The 25,772-nt window shown below is 45.3% G+C and overlaps 1 protein-coding gene across 1 annotated transcript in view; it reads left to right on the top strand.

Moving 5' to 3' along the window:
- The first annotated feature begins 10,167 nt into the window (after nt 1-10,167).
- The window catches only part of ANXA13 (annexin A13), a 31,174-nt gene continuing 15,569 nt past the window's right edge, over nt 10,168-25,772 (top strand). The window contains exons 1-4 of the mRNA XM_055546383.1: nt 10,168-10,266; nt 10,491-10,608; nt 18,716-18,810; nt 22,540-22,710. Of these exons, the coding sequence (XP_055402358.1) occupies nt 10,168-10,266; nt 10,491-10,608; nt 18,716-18,810; nt 22,540-22,710 (483 nt within the window). The remainder of the gene's footprint in view (nt 10,267-10,490; nt 10,609-18,715; nt 18,811-22,539; nt 22,711-25,772) is intronic.

Here is a 25,772-nt window from a genome sequence, read left to right on the forward strand (position 1 = left end):
GTCCCTCCCTGGCCAACTCTGATCACTGTAATGAAAGCGTTCTCCACAGTCCTCACATGTTCTCTTTTTCCCCCAGTTTTATTTTTTTTTTTAAACATAATCTTTGCTATTTATTTATTTATGTCTGTACCATAGTGGCATGTGGGATCTTAGTTCCCCAATTGGGAACTGAACCTGTGTTCCCTGCAGTGGAAGCACAAGTCTTAACCACGGGACCCCCCAGGGAAGTCCCTCCAGCTTTATTGAAATAAACTGATGTATAACATTATGTAAGTTTAAAGTGTACCCACGTGTTGACTTGATACACTTACATATTGCAAAATGATTACCAGCATAGCATTAGCTAACACCTGCAACATGGCATGTAGTTACGATTTCTTCTTTGTGGTGAGGACATTTAAGATACTTTCTTGGCAGCTTTCAAGTATATAATACAGTATTATTTAACTATAACCACTATGCTATACATTAGATCCCCAGAACTTATTCATCTTAAAACTGCGAGTTTGTACACTTTAGCTAACCTCATTCCTTTTCCCCTGGTTCCTGGTACCACCATTCCAGTGTTTGTTTCTATCAGCTTTTTTAAATTCCACATATAAGTGATATCAATTATCATATAGTATTTGTCTTTCTCTGACTTATTTTACTTAGTATAATGCCCTCAAGATCCATCCAAGTTGTTGGAAATAACAGGATTTCCTTCTTTCTCATGGCTGAATAATATTCCATTATATATATATATATATATATATATATATTTGACATAATACCTCAAGTTTGTTTGTCTATTTATCTAGCTAGTTGGCTAGCTATCTGCCGCATCTTCTTTACCTATTCATCCATTAACAGACACATGAAAAGTGAAAGTGTTAGTCGTTCAGTAATGTCCAACTCTTTGCAGTTCTATGCATTGTAGCCTGCCAGGTTTCTCTGTCCATGGAATTCTCCAGGCAAGAATACTGGAGTTGGTTGCCATTTCCTTCTTCATGGGATCTTCCCAACCCAGGGATTGAACCGGGTCTCCTGCACTGCAGGCAGATTTTTTACCAGCTGAGCCACCAGGGAAGCCCCATAGGTTGTTTCTAAATCCTGGCTATGGTGAATGATATTCACATTGTCATTGTGAACACCATTCATCTTATTTTATCTTCCTGAAATTCTGCTGGGTATGGTAGGTATTGGTCCCATTTTACAGAAAGAAGCTGAAAATACAATTTCAATTGACTCAGAAGGAATATTGGGAGCAGAGTTTGACAATAACGTCTGCCCTGCACACACACTTTGCCCTGGGAGAGGCTTTCCCTTTTGCCTTGCAAATAGTGATAATTGGCCTTTATTTTTCGTTTCATTTCCTATTGACTCATCATCAGGAACATTTATTGACCCCATGGCCATGCATATGGTCCTCAGCTTCCCTGGTCAGCAGACCAGTCACAGGTTTCCACTGATGTTTCTATTTTAAAAACTAGCATTTTAAGAGTTGAAATGAACTTTTCTACCATTAAAATGTTTTTAAATTAACAATTTTGACAGGGACAAAAAATTGGTTGATAAGAAGTCAACAGTAGAGTTTCTGGATCCAGACTGTGTAGGTTTGAATTCCATCACTTACTAGCTGTGTGACCTCAGCAATTAATTAACCTCTCTGTGCTCTGGTTTCCTCATCTGCAAAATAGGAGGTAACAATACTTACTTCATAGGGTTATTGTGAAGATTGAGTGAGTATATGTCAATTGTTTGGATCTGTGCTGGGCATGTAGTAAATGTGTTATATTCAGCTGTCATTCTCAATTTGAAGTGTTTCTCCCACAAATTTCTCGTAAACTCTTAACTCCTGTTACTACTTAGCTACAAGTACAAAATGGTTTCTGGACAAAATTATGTAATGAGCTATTTTAAAGCTGGCATACAAGGCACCATGTCAGGGGCTTGTTCAACACAGCAGGAATCAGGTCAAGATAGAAGGAAGTGCTAAAAATAACCCTGAGCCCTTACCACATGCCGAGTATCCTGCTAAGCACTTTTGACCCATATCCTTATAACAACCCACAAGAGAGAGATACTATTATTACCATCTTGCAGATGGGAAAACAGAGACTTTGAAAGGATAAAGAGAGAACCAGCATCACACCAGGTTCAAGGGCAGATATCTTGAAGCGGGTGTGGGGTGGGGTGGTTACCTATGTGAACAGAAAGAAGTTTCTGACCCGAAGTGAACCTCAGTTGCCCCAACTCTATACAAGGCAAGTTTAGCCCAAATGGCCAACATTCACTCAAGGTACCATAAACCAGCATGGCAATGGTCTTGCTAATGCTGAGGAGAGTGCAGGTGTGTCTGAGGGTCTCCCTAGCCCAGCCTTCATTTTGCTCCTGTTTAATAAGCCCAGGCCATTGCTGAGCTCTAATCCTGCCCCTGTTACTAGTCTTCCCCATCCCCTCCTGATTCCACGTCAGCTCACACAGCAGGCCTCTTCAGATTAGTGTACAGTGAGCCCTCTGCCCTCTGCTCCCCAGCTCTGCCTCGGAGACTTCCTGTCTAAGTCTGGATACCAAGCAACCACTTTTAAATATTTACCCAGCAGACTGCAGACAGCGAAGGCTTCTGGAGACCAGCGCTGTAAAGAGCAAACAATCCAAATGCCACTCCCATTCCCTTTTGGTAATATTTCCGAGTTTACGAATGACCCTTACCTCCTTCTGTCACCCAGCACCCCACCTCCTACGTGCCACCATCCGTGTGCTGATTGTAACCTGGCATGGTGCGACTGCACCCTCAGCACGACCACAGCTAAAGCGCACGCTGCGGCGAGCTGGTGCCGCCCCGCTGTGAAGATGAGACAACAAAGGCTCGGACAGATGGGTCAGTTTGCTTGCAGGCCTACAACCAGCAAGGGGCAAAGAGTAACTGAACACAGTGGGACTGACTCCTAAGTTCACATTTTGTCTTCATGTCGCATTCAGATCATGCTTGTTCTGCAGCAGCGCTGTCACAGGTCACAGTAAACACGTGTGCACACACACCCAGGAAGCACCATGCTATAGTTCCTCCCTGGACTGTCCCTTTTTTTCCATTTCCACCCTTCCTCTTCCCACTTTTTTGCACTTGCCTAACTCCTATTCAAAAGCAGAGACATTACTTTGCCAACAAAAGTCCGTCTAGTCAAGGCTATGGTTTTTCCAGTGGTCAGGTATGGATGTGAGAGTTGGACTGAAGAAAGCTGAGTGCCGAAGAATTGATGCTTTTGAACTGTGGTGTTGGAAAAGACTCTTGAGAGTCCCTTGGACTGCAAGGAGATCCAACCAGTCCATTCTAAAGATCAGTCCTGGGTGTTCTTTGGAAGGACTGATGCTAAAGCTGAAATTCCAGTACTTTGGCCACCTCATGTGAAGAGTTGACTCATTGGAAAAGACCCTGATGCTGGGAGGGATTGGGGGCAGGAGGAGAAGGAGACGACAGAGGATGAGATGGCTGGATGGCATCACCAACTCGATGGATGTGAGTTTGAGTGAACTCCGGGAGTTGGTGAAGGACAGGGAGGCCAGGCGTGCTGCAATTCATGGGGTCGCAAAGAGTTGGACACGACTGAGTGACTGAACTGAATTGGCTGAACTCCTGTTCATCTTTGAAGAGCCAGCACAAATGTCAACTTCTCTATAGAAATTCCTCTTTCTCTTCTCAGCTGTTTGCAGCCAAAGTGCTTACTATATCATAACCCAATGGTCATTGATCTATTTCTGTGTTTATTTCCCTGAGGACAGGGGTTACAATTAATAGTCCCATTGAGTCCCCCTCACCTGGGGTAGTGCTTGCCATGTGACAGATCTTCAATGCTTGTTTGTTGAAGGAAGAGGAGGGAAGAAAAATAGGAGGAGGAAGGAGAAAGGGGAAGAAGGAAAAGGAAAAAGAGAAGGGAGGCAAGAAAGCAGGTGAAAGGGGAGGAACTGCTAGAGGATAGTCTAATTTGCCTGCAGGGCATTGCTTTTCAATGAATTCACTTGTCTGTCACGAGACAGTGTATTATTATTTTCCAGTCTTGATGTTAACCAAATAGAAGATCAGGTCACCTAAGCAGGTTATTTCTACTGATAAGTAGGAGTGTATTTAAATATGAGTGTACTCGGGCTGGGTGACCTATCTGGAAAATCTTAGTTATGATATAATGCATAGAGCAATGAATTTGCAAACCATAATCCTTTGTTTTAACACACTCCATCGCCAGAGTTTGCTGGGAGCTGGAGGAAGATTTCGTAAAATATTCCCTCTTGATCATAAGAGTTAAGCCTTGCTTGAACTGCACAGAGTCAGAAGCCTTTGGGTGTCTGTTCCTCCCCTCCATCCTTCTGGCTGGGGGTATCGAAACTCAATAGAGATATCAAAACTCAATAAAGATGTCAGAACTCAATAGAGAGCTACCTTTCCTCCTGGGAAATCAACGTGCTAAACCTGAGTCATTTCAGAGTGATGTTTTCAACATTTTTTCTGCCCAGGTGGCACTGCTTCCTAGGCTTCTAGAATCGATTTACTTTCTTTGCATCCTTCCTCCAGAAAAATGGATCCTCAGTGTCCCTGTTGGAGATGCAAGGACATGAAAACACAGAAAGATGATATGTAGACAAGAAAGAAAAAACCAAAAATCTCCCAGAGGAATCATGTACCAGGCAGTGCTCTCTGTAGTGTTAGAAGTATTTGCTTCATTTTGAACCTGGACTGAGCAGTGCAATGGTTGGCTCTGCACCAGCCTTGTATCTCAATGGGACCCTCACACCCGGTGGGTGTGAACTGTCATGCTGGCCAGAATGTGGTTGTGGTGTCAGCGCAGGTCATCTGGACTCCACCCAGCCTGAATTTTTAACCACCTTACTGCCCCCAGTGAAGTGCATGCTTAGAACTCTGGAGCCACGCTGCAGGTCATGAGTGAAAAACTGATCTTTAGAGAGCCATTTACAAGGTGAAAACCCCTCAAGCAGGAAAGGCTTAGAATATTCTAGAAAGGTCATGGCTGATCTGCCTTCAACAAATATTTTTTCCATTTATTGAACACATGCCTTCTGCTAGGCTTCCTTTCAGATGCTTTGCATGAATGACTTATTTGAACTCTCACAGGAGACCTACGAGATAGGTGATATTATCTGCATTTCGCCGTGAGGAAGCCCCAGCACACAGAGTTTCCCAAACTTGCCCAAGGTCACAGAGGAAATAAGCAGTCCCCATGGGATTCAAATCCAGTCTGACTAGAAAGCTTGACTATTATAGTTGACTATTATATCCCTGTACATGTGTGCTAAGTCATTTCAGTTTTGTCCAACTCTTTGCGACCTCATGGACTGCAGCCCACCAGGCTCCTCTGTCCATGGGGTTCTCCAGGCAAGAATACTGGAATGGGTTTCATGCCCTCCTCCAGGGGATCTTTCCAACCCAGGGGTCAACCCACGTCTCCTGTGTCTCCTGTATTGCAGGAGGATTTTTTTTACCACTGAGCAGGGTAAGCCCAGAGAAGGCAATGGCACCCCACTCCAGTACTCTTGCCTGGAAAATCCCATGGATGGAGGAGCCTGGTAGGCTGCAGTCCATGGGGTCGCTAAGAGTCGGACACGACAGAGTGACTTCACTTTCACTTTTCACTTTCATGCATTGGAGAAGGAAATGGCAACCCACTCCAATGTTCTTGCCTGGAGAATCCCAGGGACGGGGGAGCCTGGTGGGCTGTCATCTCTGGGGTCGCACAGAGTCAGACATGACTGAAGCGACTTAGCAGCAGGGTAAGCCCATTAACATATCCTCAGTGGCTACTTATTATAAACATGATATCTTCTGGGGCATTGCAAGATAGATAATAGATGGATGGGTGAATAGATAGCTAGATAATAGATGATAGATGGATGAATAGATAGATAATAGAATCTCATAATTTCAAGTTTAGAAAATACGTGTATACCTTCCAAATTTGCCAAGTCAAAATACACAGAATTGAAAGCCTAACTATCACTACAAGACAAAAAAAAAAGAGTTTGCCCGAAGTAGCAGAGACAGGACTAACATGTCTGTGGCTTGTCTAATTATCAGGCACTGGAAATGTTATTTCAAGTAAGTCTCTGATCTCAGAAGGCAGACACTGCCCCCATTTTACAGATGAGGAAATAGTGGCTTAGAGTTTAATTGGCTCAAGTTCACAGGACTGCAGAGGGGCAGGACCACATTCAAACTTGAATCTATGTGGCTTCAAACCCAGACTCTGTAATCACTTTTATTAACATCTAGCATCGTGTCTTTTTTATGTGTCTCCCGAGTGTCAGTGCAAATGCTATTTAAAAAAACAAAACAGAAAAGGAATGTTGCCCCAGCTCTTTGATGCCTTGTGGTGGAACGCAGGTAGAATAACCATGTGTTTGCCTCAGTCCTCATAAACTCAACCTTTCGTCCCCATCCTGGGGTCTCCTGCATTGCCATTTTGTGTCTGGTTCACATTCCTGCAGACCTGCTTTGTATGGAAGTTCTGCTCAGTGGCCTCAGGTTTCAAAACAAAATCTTCTGATGAGCAAATTGGCCCGAGTCCCCAGAGTCAGCTGCCCGGCCCATTAACAATGAACCATGGAGGACGAATGTCTGCTCCGTGTGCATTCCGGAGAGGCTGTTACCCGGCTCATCGGAACAAGCCAAGGACAGCCCTTGCATCAACACTGGCCACGGCTGATGAATGCAGCTATTGTAGACGCAGTCCCAGCCGTGCCAAGGGGAAGATTCCTTCCAAACAGACTGTTTTCTTTTTCTTTTTTTCTTTTTAAAATCACAAAACACAATTCCTTCCCTCTGACATCGAATATCCTGCTGTTAGAATCTGCCTGACAATGCAGGAGATGTGGGTTTGATCCCTGGGTTGGGAAGATCTCCTGGAGAAGGAAATGGCAACCCACACCAGTATTCTTGCCTGGAGAGCCCTATGGACAGAGGAGCCTGGCGGGCTACAGTTGGACATGACTGAGTGATTAAACAACTAGGAACAAGATGGAATTCTCTACTGATAAGGAAAGATAACCAAGACGGCTAAGACTCATTCCTAGAAGGGGGCAGTTACTTTACCCTGCCCTGCTGAGTTGTACATCTGATAGAGACGTACACGCTGCATTAGTTGTAAAGGAAAAAATGAAGTCTCAACATCATCTTTATTCCTGACACGTGGCTCAACCCTCTCCCAATGCACACCCTCCACTAGCATCCTTTCCCCCCTACATGGTCCCCCCACCTTGCCAGGACATCAATACTATTTTGACCTAAAGGACACTTATTTGTACTTTTTTGGTCTTGGATAAACAAACTGCTCCTGTTCAGGGGTTCCTTTTCACATCCCTCCCCTCTTACAACTCCATGATTTTTGTATCATGGAACCGTCTTACTAAAACAGAGACTGAATGGCACTCTGCAGCTGACCACCAGACAGTCCTGGTTAAAGCCCGGGCTCCAATCCTGCAGTTACCTAGCCCGGGGATCTTGAACAAGTCTCCTCATGGCTTCTGCAAGCCCTGGCAGCATCTTTGTGCCAATGAGGAAAAAAGTCTCCCCCGGGGGGAGAAGCAGCCTGCCAGCAGAGAGCTGGTCAAGCGTAAACCCACCTGGACCCCTCCCCACCCTCACCCCCACTCAGCCAGGACCCTCAGGCATAACCAGAATCATTCACAGAGCCTCCATCTCTGTTTCAACTTGTCAGTTGGGAAGTGGGATAGATAATAAGAGTTCCACTTAATTCTTTCACGGATGAAGCTAAAGTGATCTACAGAACTGTTTATGAATCAGCCTTTTACTAGGAGATTTCTGCTGCTCTGGTTCAACTCCACCTCGCTTCCTGAGCCACCCATAATACTCCTGATGAAAAACAGGGACACAATTTACTTCTTTGAGATTGCTCCTTCCCACACTCCCACACCCAGAGAACCAGCCCTTTTAGAATGTGATCAAAGAGCAGGGTGAGCTTGGTCAGTGTGCAGCCTGCGCAGCTGCACAGGGTCCCACACTTACAAAGGCCCTGCTCTTGGTTTAAAGCTTTGATGTCACTTGAAATTCTCAATCACTTTTGAACAAAGAGCCTTACATTTTCATTTTGCACTGAGCTCCACAAATTATATTTCTGGTCCTGCCAACAAGCCTTCCTAAGTCCCAGATAGTTTTCTTATAGCTGACAAAAGATTGGGAAAGGAAAAGGGGATACACGATCCCTCCACTGAATGTGAAGGTACCAGTCATAATTAGATGTGAGGCAGGATGGTGCAGGGTTTCCTAGGCGGCTCAGCAGTAAAGAATCTGCCGGCGATACAGAAGACACAGGAGATGCCATGGGTTTGATCCCTGGGTTGGGAAGATCCCCTGGAGGAGGGCATGGCAACCCACTCTGGTATTCTTGCCTGGAAAATTCCATGGAGAGAGGAGACTGAAAGGTTACAGTCTATAGGGTTGCACAGAGTTGGATACAACTGAAGTGACTGAGCACGCACACACGGAAGATGGTGCAGGAGACACAAGAGCATGGGCTTTAGGAGACAAATTGAGCTGGTGCACACATGCATCCTGCAAGAACACAGATAGGTGCTCTGACCCGCGTGAACCCAGGCTTCCTCCTCTGTAAATCAGATGACTAACGCCCACTCTCCCCTGTGAAGAAAGGTCTGTCAGTGAAGGAGTCGTCTAGCATGTGGCAGGTGCTCAACAAATATGAGTCCCTCTCCAGCTTGTTTCAGGAATAGAAACTTGAAGATGGGCCAGGTAGGACTTCCCTAAAGGTCCACGGGTTAAGACACGGTGCTTCTACTGCAGGGAGTGTGGGTTTGATCCCTGGTTGGGGAACTAAGATCCCTCACGTCACACGGGGTCAAAAAATGGGGTGGGGGGGATGGGCTATACACTACATTCCAAAAGGCAATGGGGGGGGGGGAGGTCCTGATATCCCTTCGTCTCTAAAATTATACGGTTCTCCATTAACCAAAACCTAAAAGTCAGCCCTCCTCCAGCCCCTAGTTATATTCTCTCTCTCTGTCTCTGTATTTCCACTCTGATTGCCTTTGCTTTGCTCCATACTGAACCCACGCTTCCTTCATGGAGTGGACCACATGGCTACCAACACACCCTACACTCATGCTCAGTCAGCTTAGCAAACCTGGCAGGGAGAGACATCTCTCTCCCAATATCCATATATCAAAGCAGGGAAATTTCTAACTGATCCTGCTTGGATTACATCCCCACTCCAGAACCAGTCACTACTGCCTGAGTGACAGAGTGCATGTCCACCCAAGGGCAGGACAACGGAGCTCAAGCCTCATGACTGACAGCCCCAGTGCGGCCGCATGGAATAGGGGAGGGGAAGTCCTCAAAGGACAGAGCTGCCAGCAGATGAATGCAGTCCTCCTCTGTGCTTTGTGTGGTTTACTGCTCATTCCCAATAGGCGCCCACAGAAACGAAAGGAGGGAGAGGAGAATCGGGGAGTGTAGACAGTAACACTTACGCCAACTTTCCCGGAAGGATGGCAAATAAGTGATGCTTGTCATTAAAGAAGGTCTCTGAGGAGAGATAAAGAGCTGAGAAAAGCCAGGGGGTGTTCAAAGCTACTCGTTGCATAATTGTGATTAACCTCACGTCTTTAAATTTTTAATAGCAGTGCACTGATTTTTTTTATGCTTACCTTCTGTTTAAGCAAGCAACACTGGTTTTCCACTTCAGTGCTAACAGAAAGTTTCTTTCTGGAAACTAACTTTAAGCAAAACAAACTAGGTCACTTGAGAGAAAAATAATAAGCAAATAATAATAATGTAGACCTAGATAGCTGTGGACATTTACTGGATATACTATGCCAATGACTAAAATATGGGAAACATTAGATGAGTGTACATACAGAGCTTTCTCTTCCCAAGGATCAGTAAAAACCAATACCCCTGTTTTGTTCCATAGGGTTATCTCTGACAAATTAAAGAGTACGTCTCTCATTGTGTGAATGGTAAAGCTTTAGCCCAGCTTACAAAATGGATCTGTAAGAAGATCCTAGAATCCTCAGTTTCTGGCAGGCAGCAACTATTCCCTAGACAGGCTGTGTCTCAAGGCAAAGGGGAAAAACCAGCATTCCAAGACACTGGCCCACTGTATTACTCTCTGTTTCGGAGACAGACACACAGAGGAGGAGTCGATGAGAAAATCACTCCTCCCAGAGCTGACCAGGCTGATTGTCCCTGAGAACAAAGGGGCCCATTCTCTGTGGGCATCCGAGTCCAGCTGGCTCCAGGAGGTACCAGCCATCTCTCTGCAGCCAGAGCTTCCCCAGCTGATTTCCACACGTACCCATGTGTACAGCAGCAGCTGTTCCCTCATCTGGGTGTCTGCTTGGTCTTCCTTTTAGCTGCCAATTTCAGCCAGATATCATTTTTAATGCCCAAAGAGTCAGACACAACTTAATGACTGAACAACAACAACAAATTGTCCACTCACCTTTGCAATTATTTTTTCTTGTAGGCCAAAGAGAAAAGTCATCAAGGCTTGGATGCTGGTCGAGATACCAAAGCAAAAAGTCATCAGCGTTTTGATGCCGATCGAGATGCCAAAAAGCTGAACAAAGCCTGCAAAGGAATGGGTATGAAAGATATTTTGTTTTCTCATTCACTCCTGAAGCTGATTAAACTTGATCTCACGTCTGACTTTCCCATGATCTCAGGAAGATGACCTCCCACTTATCTTGTATTAATATCTTCCAAGCTAAGCTGATCGCTTTTAAGTTTCCCTTTATAAAAGCTCTCAAAGTTATCAGATCCTATTACATTTCAGGATTCAACATAATAGCTAGAGATTGAAAATTATGACATTTAATTTGAACTTGAGCTGGGGGAAACTTCATGAGAAGTGTAGTTTCTACAATCCTAATGTCATCTAAACCCTCTGATGTCTTTCATGGGAGGTGGTGGGGAGTCAGGGCTGATGAGAACTGAATTAGGGACCTGGAGCTTCACCTGGAAGCTGAACAAGTAGAGGCAAAACTGTGGCCAAGGTCAAGAATCAAGGGGCCACACTGGAGCAGCTGTTTACATCCAGGCCTAAGTGCGGCCAAGAATGGGAGACTAAGCAGGAGATTGGGCTTCCCTGTTGGCCCAGTGGTAAAGAGTCCGCCTGCCAATGGAGGAGACGCGGATTCGATTCCTGGATCTGGAAGATTCCCCTGGAGAAGGGAATGGGAACCCACTCTAGTATTCTTGCCTGGGATATCCCATGGACAGAGGAGCCTGGCAGGCCACAGTCCATGGGGTGGCTAAAGAGTCGGACATGACTTGGCAACTAAATAGCAACAACAAGCAAGAGATCAGGAGAAAGGTAAACCCAGGAACAAAGTGGGATGAGGGGAACAGCACCTAGTGCTGGGCCATAAACAGAGGCTCTGGAACCCAAGGAAGTCACTGGGGTTGATCCCGGGTTTGTTGATCAAGGGTTCCAGGAGAACAAGGAAGTAACGGCAATAGCTTGGGAGGAAAAGGAGTTGATGAATTTCCTCAATTTTCTTTCTTACACCTATTGGGAAACTTTTAATATTCTAGGCATTGAGCCAAGCACTTTATATATAAGATCTCATGAAGTTATTCTCACAAAAGTCCGTTTTTCAGATGAAGGGAAAGGCCATGACAAGTTAAGTAACATACCCAAAGACACAACACCAGTAAGCAGTGAGCCCTAGGATTGAACCAATTTCTGTCATTGCTTGCAAGTGCCAACAATTTAGAGACATCACAGCTAAGCCACCTCAGCCACACAGCGGCCACACGTGGGGTCAGGCCTGAGAAGACACAGCTGGTAGAAGCCATCTGAATCCAAAAGTTGCTTTATTAAATGTTTCTTTTTCTTATTGTGATATAATTCCTATATCATAAAATCCACCCTTTTGCAGTGTACAGTTTAATGGGGTTTCATATATTCACAGGGTTTTGTAATCATCACCTCTAACTTCAGAATATTTTCATCAACCAAAAGAAACCCCACATGTATTCATAGCCACTCCCACTCCACCTTCAGGTCCAGGCAATCACTGGTTCACTTTCTCTCTCTATGGATTTGCTGATTCTGGACATTTCATGCACCTGGAATTACAGTAAGTCCCCTACATACAAACGAGTCCCATTCCAAGAGTGCATTCATAAGTCCAATTTGTTCCTAAGTCCAACAAAGTAGCCTAGGCGCCAACACAATCGGCTACACGGTACGGTACTGTAAGACATTTATAATACTTTTCACACACATAATACACAAAAACAAACACCAAAAATAAAGAAAAACATTTTAATCTTACAGTACTTTGAAAAGTACAATAGTACAGTACAAGAGCCGGCACACAGGGACTGGGGCATCGAGTGAATAGGATAGAAGAGATACTGACTGCAGGAGGGAGACAAAGTGGGAGCCTGGAGTGCAGGCTGCAATTTCACTCATACCTGGCGTCGATAGAACGCATGTTCGCATCTTGGAAAGTTTGACACTTGAAGGTTCAATATGTGGCCTTTTATGTCTGGCTTTTTTCTCTCGGCATAATGTTTTATGAAGACAAGTGCTAGATTTTACTTAGAGGTAAATCAGTGGAAAGTTACTTTCCTAGGAATGGGTATTGTGGTAGAAGATGGCCATTTAAACTTTTTGTGTGACTCCAGGGGAAAGACCTGGGATCCACAGTGGAAGTTTTAGGAAGACATCTTTTGCTTCTGTAGAAGGAACTGTCCAACTATAGAATAGCCTACCTTGCCCAGGAAACGCTGAAATCCCAAAGGAGCTGGGGTTGGAGACAATGTGGAGGGAAGTAGTAGAAGGGATTTCTACATAGTAAGTATTGTTGAACAAATCAGAGGTGGGAGGGCTGGAAGTGAAGGATGACAACCAGGTTGTTTGGTTTGGGGGACATCAGAAGTGAGCTCAGCAGAGAGGAGCTGGTCCTTGCTCACATCCTGGCTGGCTGATCTTATGTTCGGACAACAGCTGTCAGGAGGCATGCTTGCCAGCGGGTGTCAGGATGTTTATAGTTCTGAGGGGCTGAGCCAGCCTCACAGGTGTTTCCCTGCTGCCTCCTGAGTGAGCGCCTGACATCTGGATGTGGGCTGGAGACAGGGGCTTAAGTGGGTGTGGAATGAGTCAGCTGTGGTTTATGATAAATCCCTGAGTTCTTAGCTACCACACGAATTCAGTTTGCCAAGCACAGATGCAGCACCTACTGAACGTCAAAGTCATGCTGTGTTCTCCTCCTGCCTCCACTTGGGTGTGGCTGCGAGGTGGAACCACTCTTGTGCTGGTGACTGTTGGCGAGTCCCTTCTACGTGCCAAGTGCTAAACTGGGTACCACACACACATCATCTTTCGTAACCTCCGGACAACCCTGTAAGGTTGTACTGTAATGACTTAACAGAGGAGAATGCCAAGGCTCAGAGGTTAATTACTTGTCCAAAGTCAAAAAATTATGAAATGAGGATGGGGTGATTGGACCTAGAGCCATCTTGAAAAGCTATCATTTGGATAAAGGTCTAGAATTCCAACCTCTATTAGTAAGTCCAAGGAAAATTGTATCATTGGCAAAACTCATCTGTAAGACCACGTGCTTACCTTATTGCTATACCAGCCCTGCCAGGGCTGGATTTAAATTTCTAGGGCCATGCTGTCCAATAGCCATCCTGGTGAGACATACAGGTCATTTTTAATTTTTGAGAAGCCAAATTTTAAAATCCAGGTGAAATTAATTTTAACAATATATTTTAGTTAACTCAATACTGCATTGCAAATATCATTTCAACTGATAGACAATTTCAAAGTTATTCATGAGATACCTGACATCCCATTTTTCACATTAAGTCATCGAAGGACTATATATATTCTACACTTACAGAACATTTCAACTTGGACCAGCCACACTTTGCATCCTCAGTAACCACATGCATCCACTATGTTGCACAGAGAGAGGTTAGAGGCCCTAGGCATCAAAAAGGTTATGTGGGCTCCCACTCATTCACCCACCTATGAAAGTCAAAATAATAAGAATACAATATTACTTAACCATAAAAAAAGAATGAAATTGGACCGTTTGTAGAGACATGGATTGACTAGAGTGTGTCATACAGAATGAAGCAAGCCAGAAAGAGAAAAACAAATATTGTATATTAACACATATATGTGGATTCTAGAAAAACGCTATAGGTGAACTTATTTGCAAAGCAGAAATAGAGATACAGACATGGAGAACAAACATATGGACCCCAAGCAAGGAAGGGGTGGTGGAATGGACTGGGAGATTGGGATTGACATATATACACTACAATATAAAGCAGAGAGCTAATGAGAACCTACTGCATAGACAGGGAAGTCTACTCAGGACTCTGTGGTGACCTAAATGGGAAGGAAATCCAAGGGAGAGGGGCTATGTGTATAAGTATGGCTGATTCACTTTGATACAGAAAAAGAATCTAATACAAAATTGTAAAACAACTGTGCTGCTGCTGCTAAGTCGCTTCAGTCGTGTCCGACTCTGTGTGACCCCATAGACGGCAGCCCACCAGGCTCCCCCACCCCTGGGATTCTCCAGGCAAGAACACTGGAGTGGGGTGCCATTTCCTTCTCCAGAGCATGAAAGTGAAAAGTGAAAGGGAAGTCGCTCGTCGTGTCTGACTCTTAGCGACCCCATGGACTGCAGCCCACCAGGTTCCTCCGTCCATGGGATTTTCCAGGCAAGAGTACTGGAGTGGGGCGCCATTGCCTTCTCCAAAAACAACTGTACTCCAATTAAAAAAGAAACACAAGAATGCTATACCATAAAATAACAATTGATTTTTCCAAATAAGGCTAAACTGGCAAATTTCCTTTTCACATCCTTGGTGCTTATGCTTCCCTGGCTCCTAAGTACCTTGGACCCTTGGTCTGGGTCTTGGTTAACCTAAAACCCTTGACACTGACCCTCTGTTAGGCCTTCCTCTCAGGGCTCTGTGAACCCCCATCCCAGCAGGTCCCTCCTGTAGATAATGCCTTAATCTGATAGTGCACAGACCCCAGCATTCATTATCCTCTCAGAAATGCAAAAGGAGGTTTGCCATTTCTCCTTCCAAAAAATACAGAAACGGGTCTAAGAGAGAGAAGCTGCCATGGAGCTGTTGGAGGGTGGCTCTGGCTGGCTCTGGGGCCTGCTGAGAAGTGGTTACTCATCAGGGAGGGCAACAGGGAGGTCGCTTCAAACCCAGCAGAAACTCAACTCCCCACCATCCTGCTGAAACTCAGCTCCGTGTCTTCCCAGAAAATTGCTGGAAAAGCCAAAGTCAGGAGGCTCTTGGCCCTCCGAGGCTGACGGTCACCGGGTTCTGACCTCAACTGTGTAATTACTGTGTCCTATGCACAGTCAAGGCTAAGGTTCCTTCTTTCCTCATTAAAAAAAAAAATCTTTCCCAGAATTGCTGGGGACTGGCCCTGGTGCCTCAAACCATTGTAAATGTTTACAGGAAATTGTTCCCCTGCACAGACTGCTTATATGACACACATTCTGTGAAATATAAGATGAGGTCACCGTTCAGTAAATTGCTTCTTGGTCCAGTAGTGGAAACAGTTCTCCACATAAACCCGATGCCCGGGCTCAAAGAGCTTGAGGGAAATCAAGTCACTTCCAGTTGCTCCCCTCTACCTCCAGGCTGCTGCTGGGCCAGCCCCAGACTGCTCTGCTCTCCTTTTAAAAAGTCTTGCAGGAAGGAAAGCCTTACAAGCCTTACTTTTAAATTTTTAACTCAATTGTCCTGAATTATGCAGATATAGGTTGACTGAAGCATCGGAGCAGAGGGTTTCCTGTTGGTCCCTGCTACATACAGGCTTCCCGGGGGGTGAGGGGTAAAGAATCTGCCTACCAATGCAGGAGATACAGGAGACTTGGGTTTGATCCCCAGGTCGTAAAGATTCTCTGGAGAAGGAAATGGCAACCCACTCCAGTATTCTTGCCTGGAGAATTCCATGGACAGAGGAGCCTGGCAGGTTACAGTCCATGGGGTTGAAAAGAGTCCAACACAAGCACACACACACATTTCACATCACCTGCTACGTACAGAGTGCCTGAGTAGAGCACACAGCTTTACACCCATGCAGAGACCAGTGCCCTCAAAATGCAGTGCAAACGTCCCCATGCATTTAAACATTCCTTCACTCAGCAAGTCAGGTCTGATGAATACTGAGAGCCTTCTGTGTGGAGACTGCAATGAGCAGTGCCCCCTGCTCCCATGGAACTTGCAGTGAGGGATGGCAGAGACGGGACAGAGGAGGAGGAAGGGCAATAGGAGGGACCCAGCAAGGAGTGTCCATCTCTTCCCAGGAGAGTCCAGCGAGCTGAGTCCTGAAGGAGGGACGGGAGTGAAGGTGAGGGGCGCAAAGCTAACAGAAGGGCTTGCAGGCAGAGAAGAGTCCAGGCTGTTGTTCTGGATCTAAAGGGGCCTAGATGGAATGGTTTGAAGCAGAAGGGTGAGCAGGCTGATCTGCTCAGCAGAAAGACCACTCAGGACAGCGAATTCTGACCAGAAAAGGTGAGAGTAAGGCAGGATCCCCATGGAGCAGCCCACATGGGGAAAAAAAAAAAAAGGAAGGGGTTGGATTCAGAGATTCTTTTATGAGAAAAAAAAAAATCCCTTCTGAGGTGAGATTTCCGGCACTCAGAGGTTAAAAAGACATCATGTCGCAGAGGAAGTAACTGCATACAGATTCCGTAGGCGAGGCTGCAGGAGGAAATGAGGAGGGACAGCAGAAATAGCTTTGGGAGTGAGTTGGAATGAGGCAGGCAGCGAACGCTATTTTTGCGAGTGAGCTCATCCTAAAATTTTCTGTTTCTCCAGCTGGAATCAAAGAGCTAGATCTTCCTAGAATTCTAAAGGTGGAACTAGTCCTTGAGACTACATGAACAGTCCACAGGCATGGAGCTGTGGCTTTCCCAGGAGCAGCGCACAGCCCTCCAACCCCTGGGTCAGTGCGGCCTTTCTAAGTCCCAGCACTGACTTTCCAAATAAAGCGATGCTGGCTGGGGCCAAACACTTCAAGTCCTTGCCAGCACACACTATTCGCAGGCAGCAGGCATGAGAGGAGGGCTAGGAACAGGCAGGAACGCTCCAGAATCTGATGATTTGTCGTGTGGTTTAAGGGTGGAGCCAGGAACCCAGTCTGAAGAAACTGAATTCAAGGTTTGTTGATCAAGTAGTCTTTTTCATTCCCATACCTGCAACCCCTGGGACATCTTTGCTACTCTGTGCATGCATGTGTGCTAAGTCACTTTAGTCATGTCCAACTCTTTGCAATCCTATGGACTGTAGCCAACCAGACTCCTCTGTCCATGGGATTCTTCAGGCAAGAACACTGGAGTGGGTTGCCCTCCACCAGGGGATCTTCCCCACCCAGGGATCGAACCTGCATCTCTTATGTCTCCTGCGTTGGCAGGAGGGTTCTTGACTACTAGTGCCACCTGGGAAGCCCCTTCCCATCCTGTGTCCAGGTTCTAAAAATGATACGCTGCCCTTCTTTCTTAGTCATTATCATTTCAGTATTGATCACAAATCCGCCTGCAATGCGGGAAACCTGGGTTCAGTCTCTGGGTTGGGAAGATCCCCTGGAAAAGGGAAAGGCTACCCTCTCCAGTATTCTGGCCTGTATAGTCCATGGGCTGGCAAAGAGTTGGACATAACTGAGCGACTTTCACTTTCACCTACGATGAACAAGGATTATTTTGAGCATCAGGGGAAAAATGTGGTTTAAAGGAGTTTAAGGGGTAACTACCCCTCAAGCTCCCGATTAGGACTTTTCTATGAAATTAACAAGTTTATGAATGGGCCTGATATTGTAGCAATTTGGGCCTTTTGTCTTAACCTCTTCCATTCCCTTTTAAGTAATTGGAGGCCAAGGAACATACCATTTTTTTTTTTAAACAGCTTTTTTTTTTTTTTGAGATATAAGACACACCATACAATTCACCCATTTCAAGTGTTCAGTTGTTTTTAATGTATTCAGTTGTTTTTAATGTGGTAATACATGAAACCATAACCATGGTCCATCTAGAACATTTTCATCACCTTAAAAAGAAACGTCCTACACTTGAGCTATCACCTCTCTGCCCACCCCACCTTCAGCCACTGTTCTTTCTGTCTTAATATAGATTTCCCTATGCTGGAGTTCCATAAGAATGGAATCATAATACATCATCTTCTGTGATTGGTTTCTTTCACTTACCATGGTGTGTTTAAGGTCCATTCATATCAAATATACCAGTACTCCATTTCTTTTCAAGTAACATTCCACCAAATGAATATGCCATGGTTCATTTATCTGTTAGCCGCTGATGGACATTCAAGTGATTTGCACCTTTTGACCATTATGAATGATGCTGCTGTGAACATTTGAATACAAGCTTTGTGCAGACATAAGTTTTCATTTCTCTTATATTTATGTTGAGGAGTGAAATTAAGGGATACACTGTATTTGTTCCTCTTTCCACTACAATGCCTAGTACTGTGCTTTATGCAATGTGAGACCTCAATGGATACTTGTTAAGTGAATAAAGAGAATACAGTTATCAGCACAAGATATTAAAGTCAAGTGGTCCATCTAGGTTACACCAAAGTCTGTGACCTTTGCCCTGGCTTCTCTAGCTGGACTAAAATAAACTTCCTTCTTGTTTCTTGCTCACTGTGGTTTTGTTTCTTTCTCCTGCACTTTAGGAACTGATGAAGCTGCCATCATCGAAATCTTATCAAGCAGGACATCGCATGAGAGGCAACAAATAAAACAAAAGTACAAGACAACGTACGGCAAGGTGATGCCGAGGGTCTTCAGCCATGCGCACATGGCCTTGGTCTTAACTGTCTCTTCTGCTTCCTTTGTTCCCAAGACAGTGACGGATACCTTTAAAGCTTTATCTAGTTAGTCCAGGAGAAACAAAACAAGACAACTATTTAGAGCTTTAATTGACTTCAGAAAAACTGAAATGGTCTTGTTAACAGCCTGTAAAATCAATATTAATTCATTACTTTTTCAATTGACTTCTTTTTAAATTAATCCCTCAGTCATTTTTTCCCCATTCTTTTGGACTATTTCCACACATTGACTTATAGATAGGCCACTAATTTGAAAATCAGTTTTTGCGGAAGGGTCTTTATATAAGAATTCTTAATTTATTCATGTGTCTTCAATAATGATTTATTCTTCATAAATGACTGTTACAAAAACTAAAAAACCAAAAAGCGAAAACACCCTCTGTTTCATTAAGCATCAATACCTTTTCCTTTCTTTACATTTCTTTTATTCTTATCCTTGATAGTGTTATGTACAGAAATCTTTAAGAAAACATTAGTCTTTCTACAGTATTTTCTTCATTAATATATCATGAACACAATTTAACATTTTCTTAATGTCATTAGAATGATCAGTTTACAAAATAAATAATAATTATGCTGCATTGTAATTCCAAATTTAGAAAATCTTTACAGAGTCAATAATTCTATGTATAATTAGATAGAGAGATAGAAATGGACTTTTACATATTTGTCACTGAGTGGGCAACCATCTCTCCAGGCTTGGTCTCCTCACAAATACAATGATAAATTTGCCTCCCTTCTCAGGTTGCTGGGAGAATCAGGCAGGGAAATGCTGGCACCTTCCAGCAAAGGGAAGCCCTAATAAGGGATGACTGTTTCCATCTTCCAGAGAGGAAAGTGGAGCTCATCTATTTAAAAGACTGACGCAAAACCACACACTTAATAAGAAAAAGAACCAGGCCTCGAGTCTAAGTCTTCCATCTCCAGGGCCAGCCATCACTTCTGGAGAACCCATTGCCATAAGAGGAGGAGCAGTTTGTTTCTATACTAAGTGGTCCAGACAGCTGTGCTTTTGTAGTTTTTCCTGCTTCTCTCCTCACAGTGAGGCTTGTCAATGTCATTCGTTGATGACACTGGTGAAGATGAGGGAAGCTTCAGTTCAGCTGCTTGAAATTGAATTGAATGACATTGAACTCTCACCCTTGTCAGTGTGCCTGACTGTAGCAGCCCCTCAAGCACTGTGTCTGCTTCTATCCTGCCAATATGGAAAGTCAGGCGCAGGCTTCTTAAGCTTTGGTGTAAAATAAGAGTGTGTGTGCACGCTAAGTCGTGTCTGACTCTTTGCAACCCAACAGACTGTAGCCCATGAGGCTCCTCTGACTATGGGATTTTTCATCAAGAACATTGGAGTGGGTTGCCATCTCCTTCTCCAGAGGATCTTCCTGACCCAAGGACGGAACCTGTGTCTATTGTGTCTCCCGCATTGGCAGGAGTATTCTTGATCACTGCACCACTTAGGAAGCAGTAAAATAAAAGTAAACAGGTTCAAAGTCAGAACCTCGGGCTTTGTTAAAGTGGGCACAAAATCTGCAATACCTACATCTGCCAATCATTTTTTTTTACTTTCCAATTCTCAGCTGTGTATCAGACGGCTGGGACCGCCAAAGAGGTGGTTGAGAATCATATTACAAAGCTAGAAGACATCTCTTGTCATTGTTGTTCAGCTGCTAAGTCATGTCCAACTGTTTTGCAACCCCATGGACTGTAGTCTGCCAGGCTCCTCTGTCCATGAGGTTTCTCCAGGCAAGAATACTGGAGAGGGTTGCCATTTCCTCCTCCAGGGAATCTTCCTGACCCAGAGATTGAACCAGCATCTCCTGCATCAGTGGGCAGATTCTTTACCACTGAGCCACCAGGGAAGCCCTGGAAGACATTAGAGACAAACAAATCTAAATCCTCAAGTCAACTGAGCTCCAAAGAGAATAAGCATCCCAACGTGACACAGCTAGTTAGCAGGAAACCAGGGTTAGAGCCAAGGTATCCTGAGCTGGCTCCTATGTCCAAATAGAATGTAAACACTCAGGGGTTTGTTTTCATGCTTGTGGCTTCTAAGAGCAGGCAGCTGGAATCTCTCTCCTCTGCTGTTCTATATAATGCCCATCTGACTTGAAAAAAGATTTCCAGTCTTCGGGTGGATCCACACCAGAGCACTGACCAGAGGCCTGTCTTCACAAGGTCAGGGTTAGATGCTGCAACTGCCATGGAATGAAGCTAGTAACATTAACATCACAACCCACTGTTGAGGCAGCAGATCCCAGGGCCTTGGATAAAAATCTTCTGGGTTTTTCTCCCAGATCTGGAACTCAAAGGTTCATTTGAGGAATAGTCGATTTGCCTTCTCTCTGAAAGTTTCATCAACATAGAATAATAGTAACAGCAACAATAACATTCACTTACTGAACATCGGAAATGTGCCAGGCACTGTGTTCAGTGTTTGCAAGGACTGTCTCATTTAATTCTCCCAACAACCCTAGGAAGTAAGTCTTACTATTCTCCCCATTCTTCAAAGAAGGAAACCGAGAGATGATGAAATTAAGCGCATTTCCAAGGTCACAGAACTCCGTGACTGTTGTTAGCCATCATGCATGGGGTTGAGTAGCCAGGCCCACTCCGTGCTGTACCTTGGTCTATTGGCTTCCAGTCTGACCCACACGGAGCAGTCCCTCTGCATGAAAGTCCTGCTTTGAGGTCCTTCATTTCGGTTGGGATGTTGACAGCTCTAGCTGGACTGAACGTTCATTCTTGACACTTTTCTCATTAAACCATCTAGCCAGAGGGAGGCAGATGGGAACAGGCAGTCTATTCGCGATTAGAGGGGGCTTGCCAAAAACAGGATGCCAGGTAGAATTTCATGAACTTCCCTTCCCCTACTTGAGTTCTTTCTCACATGTGTCCCTTTCAGGATTTAACAAAACACCTAAGTGGCTGTCCATGGAGTTTGCCCAGGACAGTCTCATTTTATTCCTGTTGTCCCCCAACAGGAATTAGTAGTGCCCCCTTTCACTCTCAGGGCTTCCCTGGCGGCTCAACTGGTGAAGAATCCGTCTGTCAATGCAGGAGACACAAGAGATACAGGTTCCATCCCTGGGTCTGGAAGATTCCCTGGAGAAGGAAATGGCAACCTACTCTAGTATTCTCGCCTGGAAAATTCCATGGATAGAGGGGTGGGCAGAGTCCACCCTGTCACAAAGAGTTGGACACAACTGAGCACGCATGTGTTTCATTCTCAAAAGCACCCCCATCTGGCCAGTGAATGAGCCAGTCTCCTGCAGAGGACAAACCTGTGTTAGTCCTCTCTAGCCAAGTGTTCGTAGATGAGTCCTTTATCTTACTGAGGTTCAGTCCATGGGGATAAAGCAATAAATATCTCTCCTCTTAGGGCTGTCTTGAGGATCATTGAGAAAGCTCTCTGAACCCTAAAGTGTTCTGCAAATGCTTGTTGTCACTGTGACTCCTCTTCAGTGTCCCCAGCAGATGGATGGGCAGTCGGGTGACCACTGTCTTCCAGAGAAGGTCACTCAGCCCTGTAGAGCTCCTGTCTAGAGTGTGCCCTGGGCGTCCACGGCAAGTGTCCAGTCTCCCCTGGGGCCGTGCCATACAGAAAGCAGACACCTGTCCCCCTTGTCCTCAGGCCCTTCTCAGTCAGGACTCCCACCATCTTCCCACAGGACCTGGAGGAGGTGCTCAAGAGTGAGCTGAGTGGAAACTTTGAGAAGACAGCCTTGGCCCTTCTGGATCGCCCCGAGGAGTATGCCGCCCGGCAGCTGCAGAAGGCCATGAAGGGCCTGGGCACAAACGAGGCAGTACTCATCGAGGTCCTGTGCACGAGAACCAATAAGGTGAGTTCCAGCTGAGCCCCTGAGGGAGCGTCCACATGCCCGTCAGAGAGGGTTACAGCAGCCAGAAGGGAACATCCTCCTAGCCCTCCACCCTTGTGGTGAGCAAGTGTCTGGGCAAGCAATGTGCCCGCTTGGTTCACATTGGAGAGATGCCTCTTCCAATATTCTGATGGTCGGTTTTGGTGTTACTGCCCCTGGCTTGACAGGATAGAGCCTTCCAGAAGAGCTGTGTCAATCCAGATTTATTTTTCTAAAGAGATGCACAGTTCCATGTGTGGGATAAGAATCCTACTTTACCTGCCCAGCCTGACTTTGCAGGTCTCCTAGCACCAATACTCCAATTAGCAATCCAAGTGTGGACGCAGGGAGCAAAGGAACGAGGCAGGGCGGTGGGAATGCCAAGGGGATCCCAGGAAACAGCTGGGGCTGCCACCACCTCCCCAGAGGTTTCCATGTCCTTCTGTTAGCAGTCCTCTCCCCTTGTCCCTTGGGTACATGCCATGATGTCCTGAGCTAAAAAGGACATTTGTGAAGGCCCATTCATCTTTGGTTCCAGAACCCATAAGGGCCTTGTGTGTGTGTTAACTGTTCAGTCATGTCCAACTCTTTGTGACCCCATGGACTGTAGCCTGCCAGGCTCCTCTGTCCATGGAATTCTCCAGGCAAGAATACTGGAGTGGGTTGCCATTCCCTTCTCCAAGGGATCTTCCTGACCCAGGGATCAAACCCAGCTCTCCTGCATTGGAGGCAGATTATTTACCATCTGAGCCACCAGGGAAGCCCAGGGACCATGGACTTCATCAAGAGTAAAGAGGGTCCCCAGGTCATTCTTTGGAAATGTCCTCTTCTTCTGCAACATCCATCATGTAGAGTGGGGAGGTCCAGCAAGGAAAGTGCCAAGAAAACCCAACATTTTTGATTCCTCCAGGGAGGAAACAGAAGCAGCACCTGGAGCAGATAGTGAGGAAAACCACCCCAGCTCTCTGATGCTGCTGGGCTATTAACACTTATCGATAACCCAGGCTCGCTCTTTCTGCTCAGCCTGTGCTGTCCAGCTCATTACCCGAGGCACCACCGGGGTCCAGGCTACAGGAGCAAACCCCTTTCCTGAACATCCCTGGACTCCTCTTCTTCCCACAGATAATAAAACCCCTCTATTTGGGGTTAGGATGGTGGTTTAGAGGAGCGTTAGCACAGGAGGATGGCATTGGTTCTGTCCAATAACCACACATCTCTCCTTACTCAGTACCCCCATCCTTTCCAGAAGCACCAAAGTGCCAGTCACCCAGAAGCCAGTATCTGGGCAGCCTCCCCTGGCCAGAAGGTTAATTTGGTCATTCTTTTTCTAATCACATTTGTCCCCATGTGGCTCACCCTCAACCTAGTTTCTTTTGGGTCCTGGTCTTGAACAATAAGCAAGACTTTTGTTTTCCCAATCAAATAGATCTGACAGTAAAAAGGAGAAAAGCAGGGAGAGAGCAGGCGACAGTTTCAGGCAGATCCTGGTCGTGGGTTGGAAGGAGGAGAAAGGGGAAGGGGCCGCAGAGTCACAGGTGTTCAGCCCCCACCTCCTCCTACCCCCTTCCCGCCCACCACAGCAACACGGGCCTGGCTCCTCATCTTCCATCAGCCCCACCCCCTTCTCCCCATCACTGCCTCACGACTTTCATTTTAAACAGTTTGTGGGAGACACTGTGGGGAGACACTGGCTCTTACATGCTGCTGGTTCAAGTGTAAACTGAGGAAGCTCCCAAGTGGCCCTGTCGGGACGAGCCATTGAAATATACAGCCATACATGGCTTTATGCACTTCACTTTACTGCATTTTTACAAACTGAGTGTGTGCAGCAATGCTTCTTGGAGCAAGTCTATCAGCATAATTTTTCCAACAGCGTTTGCTCACTTGTCTCTGTCTCCTATTTTGGCAATTCTCATAATATTTCAAACCCTCCCCTGGCAGAAAGATGATGACTGGCTGAAGGTTCAGATGATGGCTAGCATTTTTTAGGAATAAAGTATTTTTAAATTAAGGTATGTGCATTGTTTTTTTAGACACTCTTGCACACTTAATAGACCACAGTAGAGTGTCAGCATAACTTTTTTTCTTTTTCTTTTTGTAACCTTTTATTTTATATTGGATTATAGCTGATTAACAATGTCGTAACAGTTTCAGATGGACAGCAAAAGGACTCCACCGTACATAGACATCAGTGTCACTTTCGTATGTACCGGGAAACCAAAAGATGCGTGTAGTTCACTTTATCATGACACTCGTTTCATCAGGGGGCCATGTGCCTGTAAGGCAGTCCTTCCCAGCACACACCCTAGGGAGAGACTTGCACTGCAGCACAAAGCAAATTGTTGACTGAGTGCAGCCTTGTTCGAAGTAGAGAAAAATTGGAAACAGCCTAAATGTCCATCAGTCAGAGGCTGGCTAAATAAACTGGGGCTTACTGTAGGATGGAACATTTTGTCTCCATTTAAAAAAAAAAAATGCTAGGTGACTGTGCGTAAGCATAGCTGGACCTTAAAGACCTATTACTGAGTGAAAAAAATAAGTTGACCAAACATATACAGTATTCCAGTTTTTAAACACATACATAAAACAATTCTATGTATTTTCAGTAGCACAAGCATATATGTACAAATGCAAAGGGAAAATATGCACAGAATTTCTAAAACTGGCTCCCTGCGGGGGAGGAGGGGGAGTGAGAGTGGAGCAAGAAGGCAGTGGTGATTGTGTTAGCTTAGGGACCTCCCTGGTGGTCCAGTGGTTAAGACTGCCCTCCAGTGTAGGCTGTGTGGGTTTGATCCCTGGGTGGGGAGCTAAGATCTTCATGGCCAAGAAACCAAAACAGAAAACAGAAAAAGTATTGTAACAAATTCAGTAATGACTTTAAAAATGATCCACATTGAGGAATCTTTAAAAAATAAATCAGCTTAGCTGAAATGCTTTCACTTTTAACTAAGGATGTGTATGTGTGTGTGTTAGTCACTCAGTCGTGTCCAACTCTTGGTGACCCCATAGACTGTGACCAACAGCTCCTCTGTCCGTGGGATTTC

Source organism: Bubalus kerabau, chromosome 14 (genome assembly GCF_029407905.1).
Source record: "Bubalus kerabau isolate K-KA32 ecotype Philippines breed swamp buffalo chromosome 14, PCC_UOA_SB_1v2, whole genome shotgun sequence".
NCBI classification, from domain to species: domain Eukaryota; kingdom Metazoa; phylum Chordata; class Mammalia; order Artiodactyla; family Bovidae; genus Bubalus; species Bubalus kerabau.